The sequence below is a fragment of the Nymphalis io genome, chromosome 9, assembly GCF_905147045.1.
Source record: "Nymphalis io chromosome 9, ilAglIoxx1.1, whole genome shotgun sequence".
NCBI lineage: Eukaryota > Metazoa > Arthropoda > Insecta > Lepidoptera > Nymphalidae > Nymphalis > Nymphalis io.
The window spans coordinates 6,800,774-6,814,604 of NC_065896.1; the positions used below are offsets into that span (position 1 = coordinate 6,800,774).

Consider the following 13,831-nt stretch of genomic DNA (forward strand, 5'->3'; position numbering starts at 1 on the left):
TTATAATTTTTTGTTAAAATAAAAAAAATAATGCAAGAACTAGTTGTTTTATTAATAGTTTTTTTAATGATTATGGACTTACATAGTACAGACAGAAATATGTTGTATAAGGTCTCACAGCTACCTTGGTTATTTTCTAGGTAAAACAAGTTACAATATTGTTTTATTAAAAATGTATAATTCTAAGCAGAGTCTACCAAGCAAGATTAACATCAGCTATAATAAATTTACCGAATAGTGCATGTAAATTTTTGTTTTTTTTTTTTTCGTTGCATTATCCTTATTAGCTTACAAAATTGAATGGGTAACTAAAACCTGACAATAAAACTTACATCTACGAGGAAATACAAGCACCAGTAACACATTATTTTTATAAATGTCCAACCAACTTTAACAATCAATTTTCTTTATCGTTTAAGCAGAAATTTAAGAAATAAAATGACGATATTCAAAATTGAATATTTATAAGTATATTTTAGGTTTAATTTCTTCAATTTATAATAATCAAAACATCACATTTCAACTCCAAAAACAACTATATTATAAAATATATAATTTGTATTTTATTTAAAGTGTGTACATTTGAAATTACATAATCCGTAAAAATAATTACATAATTAATAATTTCTGCGATGTAAATGTTAGTAATTTTATTTTATATCGAGAAAAACTTACTATTACATATGGAAATACGCAACGACAAAATTAATTGCGTTTATTGGCCGCAATGCTTCTTCCTTATTTAAACTATTTTCCATTGTCAATGCCACACTATATAAAATACGCGCGATCTACAACCGGTCCTAAGTTTGCTCTCTGAGAGAATGTATAATATAATCAAGATTATACAATATGCGCCAATTGGCATCTCTAGTCTAAATTATATTGCTCAGAATCTCAGAATCAGATTTAATAATCTGTTCAAGCCGTTTACAATTTTTCAGAATCAATATTGTGCATCAACTAACATCATATTTACGAATACGCCCGACCGGATCGAGACGGCATAGATATAATATAGCTGCTCTTACCGAATTTTCATAATGATTATTTCGAAACTATTTTCGAAAATATAAAATTTTAAATATTTGAAAAACTAAACGCCGAGGGGTCACAGCTCTGTATGATTCCATAAAACGGTCGCTCGGCTTGCAAGTTGCAATTACAAATAAATCTGCTTAGAGACGTTTTTGCGTTTGTAGTAGTGTACATAGTGACTAAATCAGTTGCGCAAGCTATCACGTGCCTCGCAATCTAGCGATGTAATAGAGTTAGAAGTGTCATTTAATTTATTATTATTTTAATAATTAGTTAATAAAAAATATGGGGGAAAGTGTATAATGACGTTAGCTGAGTAAAAAATGTAGTGCCTGTAACTGTAAAGTAATAAAGAAATAGTTGTCTACATACTCTTGAAGAAGAAAAACTTTGAACGAGGCTTTAGAAATAATATCAAAACATTAATACTTTATCGAATGAAAGTGAGGATGAGGATGTCTAAAAAATATCTGGAGTTGAAGTTCATGATTAATTATTACGCTTAATATGTATTATTTACAGTGCCTACCTATAAAAACTAAAAAAAAGTTTTAGTTTATTTATTTATCTGCTAACGGTGCACAACTACAAATGCAAAACGTCTCCAAAATGATTTGTCTGTAATTTGTTGTAAAGTTAAAATTTAACATGATTTTAGGATATCACAATATGTTTCAAATGTTTGTCGATGCAAAATAATTATTTTGAATAACAAACTGATTTCTAACTAAGATCGCGCGTATTGTATGTTATATTACTATTATTACATGGTGACGTTTTACACATGAAAATTTTACTAGCTTGTAAATTTTTTAAACACCAAAGATATAGTCGTGAAAAAATAATTGACTAATTTTATTAAAAAATAACGGACTTATTAAATGATTAATTTAGCGGCTGTTTAGTTAAACAGGAAAATCGCTATTTTTGTCATTCTAAAGAAGAAGACAGCATTGTTTGACTAATCACCCGCTAAATACGTTTATAAGTAAAGTCGGAAGTTACTAGTTGGGTAATATAATAATAAACGCTAAGTTTATTGCATGAGTAGATTATAATTAAATTGAGTTTGTTATTATAGGAACGGCGTATTCTAACTTTTATCTATGACTTTTGTGAATTAATTTAAAAATAATATCACAATGTACTAAACATAAAGTTTAAGTTCTTATATATATTTTTCTAAAGTTCTTCAGTTATTTGTAAAGGTCTTAGTGCATTGTCAAAATTAAGCGTTATGTATACAAATGATTATAAAGAAAAATAATAAAAAAAATACAGAACTCATTTAGTACATAATAGCATCGCGTTCTTGATATTTGACTATTTTTTAATTATTTGAGATCAAAATAAACATTTAAAATGCTACTGACCAAAGTACGTCTTAATTAATTGACGGGTTTTCTTTAGTGACTATCCGTCCATATAACATTTATATATAAATTCATATTATAGTATAAACAGTCTGTGTTAAAATATAATATTACAGTATTTTTTTATATATATTTTAATTAGATCATTGAATATAAAAATAATACAAAATAATTTGAGAACAGATTATATTACTGGCAAGAAATTAGGACGCCACTTGTTGCCACTATTGAATATTATGCAAGTAATATTCAACACAAAAAATAATTTCTAAGTTTCAATCGTTAGTATAATTATTGCAAATCGTTGTTTTAAGAAACATTCTTTTACTGTCAATGTTTTTTTTAAATTAATTTAATTTGTAAAGATTTTTATTGCACCATTTAAAAGTAAAATAAACTAAAAAATAAAAAAAGTCTATGATATATGTATTAAATTTGATTAAAAAATTAATTTGGACACAACTAAGATCTAACAAAAAATATCTAGATATACTTGAAGATCCCAGTAAGGCACGACCTTTTGCAAGTCATGATTTAAATTTCAATTATAAACTCGATATTTGAGTTACTTAAAAAGCCATTATTGATAATAATAATTATTAGAACGATTTTTACGTCTATATTGAAACCACCTTTTAATAATTATTATTAACTTAACCTATTTCCTATCGTCCTTTGTGACCCTTACAACTAAATCGACAAATAGTCTTAAAAAATTTGAAACAAGCGTCTACAGCAGGTGGGCTTTGCCTACAAAAAAAAGTAAACTATTCATGAATGTATATAGATAACATATTATCTTTATGTCATTTGTACATAATTGTATCAGAAATGAAGACCATTTTTAAATGGTCACCTTATATCTAATATTTATTTAATTTTTATTTTGTGAAGTTTCAATTTAAATCCTAACATTTCCGAGAGTACGCCAGAAAGTGCTGATAATATAACGACTTTAGTAATCGTATATAGATAATGATTGGCACATATACCGGATATTTTAAAAGGTGAATCCAGCTCCTGTAAAAATTAAAATAATTTATTCGAAGGACAAAATTAATATTACATAATAAGTATTTTGTTATTTCTTACCTTCAGCAAGTCCGCAGCTAGTTTGAGTACATTATTGGCCACTATGAGTTGTTCCTTGCTCTCTGGTCGCTGTTCGATCGCTAAATGTAAGTTTATTTGCTCCGTGAGTATAGCTGACAGGCATCCACGATATTTACGATTGACATTACTGCCCAAAGTCAGGAGACGTAATAAATAAATGCCAAGACAACAACTCCAAACCATAGCCTCGAGCAGCCAGCCTCTTTCCAGGGTTATAGAATCCTGAAATCATATAATAGATGAGTATATTTTTTCTGTTCATTTGCTAATTAGGGCTTTGATGTTACATATAAAAATGTACTTGTGAAGTGTTTTTACGTGTCTACAAACTGAATATACAGTTTGACGATAATATGTATTATATAACGAACTTTTTTATAATAAAAAAAACTCGTTTAAGTTACAATGTAGTATTAAGAACTTACCCTCAGTAGTTGAGCGCTTACACAAGCGAGTAAAGTGAGAGTAAGCATAAATGCAGATGACACGATGACATCTACTGATCGCTGAGGCCCTCGTCTCTGTAATATTGAACATTGAGATGAGATCACACGCTCAAGTTTCTATCGATTGCGTAAAACAAATGAACATATTTTACAGCGCCTCTAGCGGTAATTTTAGGTACTACACTAAATTAAGAATCTTAAAAATATGAGTTCATTTTAAAACTAATTTAAGGCCATGTTATAGGTTCATTATGGTTTTTTAATTCTTCAGTTCTGCCCACCGACAACGTCAGTAATTTATAATTCATATTTGGTTCACTCAATACAATTACAATGAATACGCATACCATTCAATGTAAATAGTGAGCGACAATATTCTTTCACATAAGATTGATATATATATATCAATCTTATATAATATAAATTTGTACTTTTTTTATTTAATTTGTTTATAATTCATATCATGTAAAGGAAAACATCGCTAGCAAATCTCTATGTATTGCATAAAACAATAAAACCGAGACACATTGGAGCCGCTTGGTGAAATAAACTCTATAACTTCGTAAGATCCTTCATCCGTATCTTTAAAAAATCTTTGCCCAGCAGTGGAAGATTTATAGGCTGTCACTTATATATTTATATAATATTAACAACAGTTACAAAACGGGATATATTTTATTAAATATATCAATATAATAAAATATGAATTATCATTAAAATTGATATAAATTCTTACACGTAAATATGACCTCGTGGAGAGCCAAGTCTTGATATTCCTGACTGTGTTAAGTCTGAAATGCGGCAATTCCGATTTCCGTGCCCTCCTCGCTGACGTCAGATGTGAGAACAGTTTCGCGTACAGGAACCTCTGTTTGTACGCACGTTCTGCCACAGCAAGGAGAAAAAACACGAGACCGCTTAATGTGAATCGTAGAATGCTAGATAGAATGTTTGACGTGACTTCCCTGTATAGAACAATGGAAGCAAATACGTTACATAAATACATAGTAGCCGGTGATAATACAATTATATTTCAATTTTTAATTCTTTTAAGTTATTGAGAATATCAGTGATATGGCATTTTATTTCTAGAATCAAAAGCGTGTAATATATGAACGGGCGTTCCCAGCTAAAGGAAAAAAATCTTTTAATAAATCAAAAGTTAATTACTCATGGATTCTATTTTAACAAATGGATTTTGATAACATATAGATATATATACTTGAAAAAAAAATCCAAATCGGTTTATAAATGTCGAAGTTCTAAAAAAATGATCGAATTGAGAAGCTCATCCGATTTAAAGTCGGTTAAAAATATATTATAATTACACAGACATGTTAGTTTTGTAAAAACAATACAAGTTGTGATAATGGCACTCGAGATAAGTAGCCATTGTCTAGTTTTAAAGTAGACAACTATTTATAGTATATGAATTCTTAGTAATTAAATCAATATAATATATACTGTACTCAAGTACCAGTTACAAACACTTGCAAACTTGAAGTAACGACAAAACCGGTTAGAAACATAGCGATTATATTTTTTAACCAGCTTCAAAAAATAAGGAGTTTCTTAATTCGTGACTGCGTGAACAAACTTGACTTTTTTTTCTACGTAGGCGTATACTGGCCTACAATTGGGATGCCAATCACCGTTAATTTTTAGTACATCTTTATACTTCTTTAGTATTATCTTATATTGTATGTTCGAATTCAATGATATGATGATATTGTTGTGTTCCGGTTTGAAGTATCAGCGAGCCAGAGTAACTACAGGCTCAAGGTACCCATAGTCATAGGTCATAGTCCCCGAAGTTGGTGGCGTATAGGAGATATTAATATTTCTTACATTGCTGATGTCTTTGGGCGGTGGTGACCTTTTATCATTAGGAGGCCCAATTCAACCGCCTACGTATTTTACAAAAAAAAAAAAAAAACGATTTTTGTAGTTGCTTTTTAAATACCTATAACTTGTGATTATATTTTATGAAAATGAAAATAAAAGTGTGGTATATTTTCTTGACATCGTTTTTAAATTCTTCAAAAACATGATTTCATTATTTATATATTTTTATCAATGTATTGTATATTATTAGGTATTTTGAATTGGTATGTGATAAACGCGGCTTACCAAACGTTATCACCGAATGCGCCATTGAACGTGCAATACACGGAACCCTGAGTGTAGTTGACGACGACTGACGGTATGTAGCTTATGAGAGATAATGTTTGCAGCTCCTCTTCGCTCCTATTGTCTTGTTCTATAGCCACCTGCAAACGAAAATTACTCTTACGAAAGGTTTTTGCAGGTTAAACGATTCCACGTGTACCATCTAAAAAACGATCCAATGTTATTAATCAATCAGTTTTGTCCGAATTTTTATAGACAAACACGAATTACCGATGTCGTGTGTGCATTGAATACATATATATGCCATTGTCAGGCATAATGTATTCGATCACCATACCACGTGAGCAACGATTGGCGGGTCGCGAGCGGTACCTGCAGCAGGCGCGCGGCGGGCGCCACGAGCGCCACGAGCGCGGCCAGCAGCAGGCCCGCCCACGCGCAGCCCTCGGCCGCCATGGCCCGCTCGGCGCGCGCCACCACGCACCAGCTGATGTCCACGGCCGACAGCTCGGCGCGCAGCGTGGACCCGCGCTCCCACATCGTGCACTTCACTGCGGGCTCACTCACGCTTACTCATTGTACTGTATTCGACCTCCTATTGCTAGCGATAATGCTTACTGTGATGCGGGTCGATTTATTTCTACTGGCGAATTTTTTTTTGTACTACACGAACATATTATTTAAATTCAGTTCGATTAAAATTCTATAGTCAAGTATATGTAAATGTTCAGTTTCGTAGAACCGTTGAGATTGAATTGTTACATTAAATTCGGTATACAATTTCCTTATTGTAGTAAACTTCAGATTTAAATATTTGCATTTCTCCATATATGTAAATTTACAATATTTTTGTTACGTATTTCGTGATTTAAAGGATTCCTTTAGTGGGCGGTATGTTCGGACGTAAAGTATATGTTTTAACTTAGTCGCAATAAACCAGTGACAGAGAACGGGTGTTTTATTCAAATTAAATAATATAAATAAATTAGATACAGTCCTAATCAAGTCTTATAACCATCAGTTACGATACATCGATACAACTTTTTGAATTCAAGGACGCAATAATATTGACATAACCACGCGCGATGTGTCAATATTTTGTCCTTCTAATGTCCTATTTAAGATGGAATTACGATTACTTCAAGTATTAACAAACTTTCAAGTCTGAATTGTTACATTTAAAGATCTTAAAAAATTCGCTAATCGCCTGTTAAATGGAGCCTATTCTCATTCATTCATCATTTATGTATACCGAGAACGAAAAGAAAAATATTAATGGTCGATTTTCTGCTAAGCGAAAGGTATAAAAGTGTTGAATTTTTACCTGTGTCACTCGAAGGATCCAAAATAGCGAACGGATCCCACGAACTGTCGCCAGCGTAGTGGAAGCCTACGTCCGAGTGTCCAGCTTCTGATTGCGATTCGTAGCTGCTCTCCTCACCTTACACGAGATAATTAAATTGAACACACTGCGATATCATTCGACATCATGACATAAACAGAAGGATGTATCGACATTGTTATGAATAAGAAATAATCTTACTGTTAGTGATTTGCCCCACCCAGTCTGACATGGTATGGTGCGAAGGTAATGCGATGGATGGCGCGGAAGCGGAACATTCTCCATCGGATGTCGAACTCTGGTAGTTCTCTAATTTCTAAAGAAATTATCGCAGTTAAAACAACATGAACTATATAAGCGGATGAATGTTTCACACATACACGAATCATGCAGTCGGAACAGTCTGAACAGCAAATACCTGATTTATTGCGTTGTAAATTCCTTCCATCTATCACCTAGTGTTATAGAAATTTTACGAGTTAATAAAAAAAAAATGATGTACCGTTATCATTATTTGATAAATGAGAAATATTTATAGTAATAATTAATTAAATTTTTAATTTTATTGTGTGCAATTTTTTGTTTACCTTTCGTTTACGTTTGACATTTGCGAAATCTTCATCGCTTGTTTCGGGTTGCACCGCGTCTTTGGCCCACGAGTTTCGAAATCTTACTCCAGTTCTTTTGACTGTGGGATTAGTTGTTGTTACTGCACTATCAGAATCCGGGTCGAATGACTTTTCTTCATCTTTGTTTTCTTTTACGGACGTACTTACATCTTCACATTGAACATTTTCGTCGGCTATATCTTTATTATCATCTATAAATACTTTTAAAGGTGGTTGAATTTTAGGCTGTTGATTTTCGCCTGTTATCTTCGCCTTCGCAGTACTTGGCTTGCTCTGTGTTGCTAAATCCTTATTACGAGTCTCTCCATCGCTACAATTCGAATTATATCCATTTAGACTTTCAAATCCGTCGTCGCCATCAGCGAATATCGGTTTATTATTGTCGCTTTGTGAGACAAAAATCTCGAGGTATTTCTTCGTTAATATATTAGGTTTGTAGCGAAATGAGGAGCTAGGTGTCGCGTCTTCTGGAGGTGGAGTGAATGTGACTATTGGAGCGGTTGCGTCAGGCTTTTTCCAAGACATATAGTCTTCGTCATCCGAATCTTTGACTTTGGCTTTGGGCATAGGTTTGGCTTTATGTTTAGTTTCTAAGTCTGGTCCGGTGTCTTTAATTAAATCTTTTTTACGCTTTCTGGAAAATTATCAGTCATGTATTTTTGAAGGATTATGGAACATATTTAATTTTACAGTCGGTTTGTTTTTACTTAAGAATTTTTTTTTAGATTTTAATGAGGACATAAATAATTTCAAAAATGTAAAATGTTTGATCTAATAACATTTTAATAAACGATATTTTTTATATTATTTTCTATTATATTTATTTATATTGTAATGGACCTATTTTTTGAGTGATTGCTACATTTATACTTAATTTGAATCGGCAAATATTAGATTTTTGTATTGTATTTTGGTTATATATATGCCATTTGACTTTACATCTAGGTCACTTTTTTATTTTTATGTCACTTTTATATTTTATTAACTGGGTGACTGAATATATAACAGATATATAACACAGTGTGATTGATTGAAATGATGAGATAAATCTGGATGCATCGTCAATAATATTAATCACCTGAGACCTGTATCTGTGGAGTCAGAGCGAGAAAGTCGTCGTCTAAATTTCGATGGCTTAGTAAAAGTACTTTTGCTTTGGCTCGATGTTGCTCCACTTTCAGCGGACCCACCACCGCTGCCGCCGTCACAGTCCGACCTCGCTTTCCTGTAAAAAAAATAATATATTTAGACTTCATAAAGTATTGCATCGGACTTTATCTATAGCACCACTCGTATACCTGAAATACCTCGGCAATTTTCTTCTATATGTCGACCTAGGTCGCACCCTGGCTAATTCCATCTCAGTTGTGCTCACTATTTGCGAATGTACTATACTCAGTACAAGCATTAGCCCCACTGGTACAATCCAACAGTTTGACTAAAACGTAATTTAAATCTAATGAATATAAGGTCCGAGAACAGTAATAGAGAAAAATATAAAGTAACAATAGTGTCCCACAGTTGGGCAAACCACCTAGTGATGAGGACAAGGATTTAAAGCTTTCTCTTAAACCACTCTTCCGATCTATGATATCATTTATTTTGATCCTTGTGTGTATCTCTACAATATTTTACCATCGAATTTAAGAGGAAAATTATTACCATAAAAGCAAATTTTTCCACTTTTTAAATTAGATTTATTGATTAATATTGGTCTGTGGTGGTAAATACACTTAATAATATTATTGGTGCTTACCCAGATATGGGTATTAGTACTTTGATTCATGTGTACATTACTTACATCAATTTCAATAGAGGCAGGAGCAATGAACATGATAGATATATTAATAACTTGTAGCATCCATACAGCAAGTAGGAACTTGGCGCAAGCTGGGGAAGTTTGCTGCGCCCACCACTGATACAATGCTGGTAGGAATACAAGGCGCACTAATGCGAACCATACTACCCTTCTCATGCCAAGAGTAGGCTTCGCTTTAGGGAATGATGAACCTGTATAAGAATATAAGACTAATAATAATATGTGTGATCATTTTTCATCAATAATTTACTTTTTTCTATTTGGTTAGTGATAATTTTTTAATTTTTTTAAGAACCAATAGGCATCGGCCCTTTAATAAATAGTCACTCCACCTTGGGAAATAAGAAGTTATGTTCCTTGTGCCTGTGCACACAAACTCACTCTTTACTGTAATTCTTACATTTTAATAAATTTATATAATATTATTACCATGATTGTATTGAACATTATCTAACATAAAACCTATTCAAACTCGTTATTTGATTTAACCAAGTGTTTAATGTTAAGTATTTTTGTCCACTCCATTTTAACATTATGATAATAAGTAGAGTAAGTTAGATATTGGCATTGTATGAAATGTTAAGCATTGCTTACATCACCAATGCGCCACCAACCTTGGGAACTAAGATGTTATGTCCCTTGTGCCTGTAATTACACTGGCTCACTCACCCTTCAAACCGGAACACAACAATACGAAGTACTGCTGTTTTGCGGTAGAATATCTGATGAGTGGGTGGTACCTACGCAGATGAGCTAAAAAAGAGCAAAGCTCTACCACCAGTAAAAAATACAAACTATCCAAAATTATTGGTATTTAACAAAGCCTATATATCCATACTCTATTTATATAATAAATGTGAATGTAACTCTGTCTGTCTGTTATACATTTACTCTTATACAACTGAACCGAATTTGGTGAAATTTATTGTGAAGCAAGCTTGCTCTAATATGCGGGCAAAACTAGTTATTTCATGTTTTGATGTATGATACGCCGAATTATAGTAAAAATGATATTTTACCTCGAACTAAATCAACATCTATTAGATATGATCTTGCATGTGATGAAAAATCAACTATGCGACGACGGTATGTGCCTCGCATCAACAGCTGTTCAACCATTGTCTCCCATTCTTCTTTATCATATGAACTTATTTTCTTTTGGTACCTTAAGAAAGAGTTTTTAGGTGATGTAATTTACTCTAAATAATTACGTGACAATCTTGTCCGATTTGTTGAAATTCATTGATTTCCTGTTAATTTTTATTTGAAACCCATTTATTCAATTGATAAAATCATGTATTTTTTTACATAAGAATTATTTGCACTAAGCTCTTAAGTATATATCATTACATTACATGTACTAAGTTACATATATCAATAATATAACTATTTATTTAAATATTTTAAAATATTTAAATAATTTAACAGATACAATGGTATTTACAACTTGGCAAAAGGATTTATTCTATTTATAAAGCAAACGAAAATATATTCTTCCCTATATATAAATAGTCTATTATTTCAGTGACGGTACAATTATAGATTACTAGTAATTATAAAAATTGCTTATTATTATAGCACATATACCATGCATTTGTTCTTATAATACAAAATAACTCACAAAAATAGCACATGTTATAAAATTGACTTTCTTTATACTGACTTTACTTATTTTTTAAAACATAATTTACAAAATTGAGAAAAGTGTGGAATAACTTGCTATTATTAAAAAATCTTTGAAAAGTTAATAAGGTTTACTAATACATGCAATATTGGTATTTTAATTAGACTTACCAAGCTGCTAGGTGTTTCATTGTGGATGATATAATTATTTATTTGATAAAATTTAATTTTTCCTACCCTGAAACAATACCTTTTGTGTTTTATAAAAGTTATACATTTAGATAATATATTTCTATTGTTCATAAATATATATTAAGCTCGTTTCATTCAATTAATTTCAAACACTGATAAATAAAAATAGGCAACGGACAAAGATAATGTTATTAAAAAATAAAAATATTGAATTGGCTTTCATTAATAAATTACAAATTTTAGAGTAAAAAACAATTAAGTGTTATTGCCTTTTGTTATTGACATAAATATTATCATTCCGTATTTTCTGATATTATTAAACCGTTATTGTGAGATGCGCTACTTACCAATTATAATTTTTATATTAGGTACGTCTTACCGATAGCAACGTTTGTGCATATTTATATTCATAAATGTTATTTTCATCAGTATCAAATAACAAACACTTAACATTCTTTCACTTTAACCGATTAAGAAAATAATACATAACACGGCTAACATTTTTAGAATTAATACAAGCACTTCTTTCACCTTTATATTTTTGACAACTACTGCTGTCTGACAGTATATTCTTATTACTGATGCAGAGTTAAATGACGATTGACGTTTTGAAATATTTGACATTTGCGTTAAGTGCAAGTAATAAATCATAATCGTAGATACACGCCAGAAAAGGGAAATAAATAAATCATTACCTATTTGACTAGATGATCCATTATATTGTAAATATATATATTATTTATCTACATACTATATCTATAGACTATATATTTCACTGAAAAAGTGTATGTGACTTTTACAATTTTTCAGTTAAAACTACTAGATATTGTCGATGTTTATTAATGCACGTTAAAAACAAAAATTGCATTTATTTATTTGTTGTAGCTTTTAGGAATATTTCTCGAAAAGACAATACGATTTAAATTGTGACAATATCATTTATGTTATAAACAACTAATTGTTTAAGCTTGTACATGCACAATATCATTCGCTTAAGAAAATAATGTTATTACCTATTTTATATGTATGTGTAAGTTTAAATAGAACTAGCTTTTGTTTAAGAATTTGTCTTTATTTATATACTGTAGTGATACTGTTTATACAAGATAAATACTTATTATACAAGTGCATTGGAAATTTTCAATACAAAATTAATTTATTCACTTTAATAATATTCATTTCATAAAAATTCTAATAACACCAATCTACATAAGCTATATTGTAGTATGTTGCCTGCGTGTTGTGTATCTGCCTCGTTTGACTTGTCGCTAGCTTGTACGGCTGCAGGCCATGACGTCCTGGATTTACATCTTATATGAGTAAATACTCTGTTTAGAAATTCTTACTGGCAGAATGACGGATTGTCGTCGCACTGGATTATGAGAGTGAGGTAATCCTGTCTTGTGCTTGTACGTGCAATATAATATTTAGATATTATGTATTGGTGGTAGCGCTTTTTGCAAACCCGCCTACCACTCATCATATATTCTGCCATCAAGCAGCAATATTTAGTATTGTTGTGTTCTGGTGTGTGTGTGTGTGTGTGTGTGTGTGGATGTTTGAGCCAGTGTGCCTAACTAACACTGGCGCACTCACCCGAGTGAGTTTTTGATTGTTTCCAAGGTTGGTGGCACATTGGGGATACAAAGGATGTTTCTTACACTACTAATGTTTATATATGCGCTGGTGACTATCTATTACTAGGTGGCCCACTTGCCAGCCTGTCTGCCTAATAAAAAAAATCCTGTGCAGTTGTTCAGCCTCCCTTTCGAATAACCGCTATTAGATGTAGAGACTGCAAGTAAATGTTCTATAAGTTCTATAATATTATAAAGGTAAAAAATACTAACACATTATGACATAAAATTAAAATATTTTTTCGAACGAGGAAGGAGAGCAGCGAAGGCGAAGCGTATGTTGATTTGTAACTTATAAAATAAGTGATAAAATGAATAATTACCAATGTATAAACCAATGTGATTGTGGTGTGATTGTCCAGAAAATAACAGTTCAGAAATATTATGCTTCCAGTGCCCACTTTAGATTGCGTGTTCGGTCGTGTTAACATAGGCGTATTTTTCATGCGGCATTGGTTGTTTGATATGGATGAATGTAGATATGTTACA

The 13,831-nt window shown here is 31.5% G+C and overlaps 1 protein-coding gene across 4 annotated transcripts; it reads right to left on the minus strand.

The window, feature by feature from the left end:
- Positions 1 to 31: 31 nt before the first annotated feature.
- On the minus strand, positions 32 to 12,270 carry LOC126770500 (protein PHTF2). Of its 4 annotated transcripts, none has more exons than XM_050489905.1 (15): positions 12,085 to 12,270; positions 11,685 to 11,751; positions 10,910 to 11,055; positions 9,873 to 10,081; positions 9,370 to 9,509; positions 9,150 to 9,296; positions 8,030 to 8,705; positions 7,644 to 7,758; positions 7,425 to 7,541; positions 6,473 to 6,651; positions 6,101 to 6,240; positions 4,707 to 4,935; positions 3,950 to 4,045; positions 3,504 to 3,746; positions 32 to 3,431 (listed from the first exon to the last, which is right to left on the minus strand). In XM_050489905.1, exons 2-15 carry the CDS (start codon positions 11,702 to 11,704, stop codon positions 3,282 to 3,284), a joined length of 2,607 nt encoding a protein of 868 aa, XP_050345862.1. In that variant the 5' UTR covers positions 11,705 to 11,751; positions 12,085 to 12,270; the 3' UTR covers positions 32 to 3,281. The 4 variants fall into 4 exon arrangements, with proteins under 4 accessions (XP_050345862.1, XP_050345864.1, XP_050345861.1 ...); XM_050489907.1 differs by having other exon boundaries at positions 9,379 to 9,509; positions 12,053 to 12,270; XM_050489904.1 differs by having other exon boundaries at positions 12,053 to 12,270.
- Between the last annotated feature and the right edge of the window lie 1,561 nt (positions 12,271 to 13,831).

Coding starts and splice junctions, on each gene's coding strand:
- LOC126770500 (XM_050489905.1), bottom strand. CDS start 11,704: ATGAAACACCTAGCAGCTTG. Junction 9,297..9,369: donor AAATTGCCGAGGTATTTCAG/GTATACGAGTGG, acceptor TTTTTTTTACAG/GAAAGCGAGGTCGGACTGTG. Junction 7,759..8,029: donor ATGTCAAACGTAAACGAAAG/GTAAACAAAAAA, acceptor TAATTTCTTTAG/AAATTAGAGAACTACCAGAG.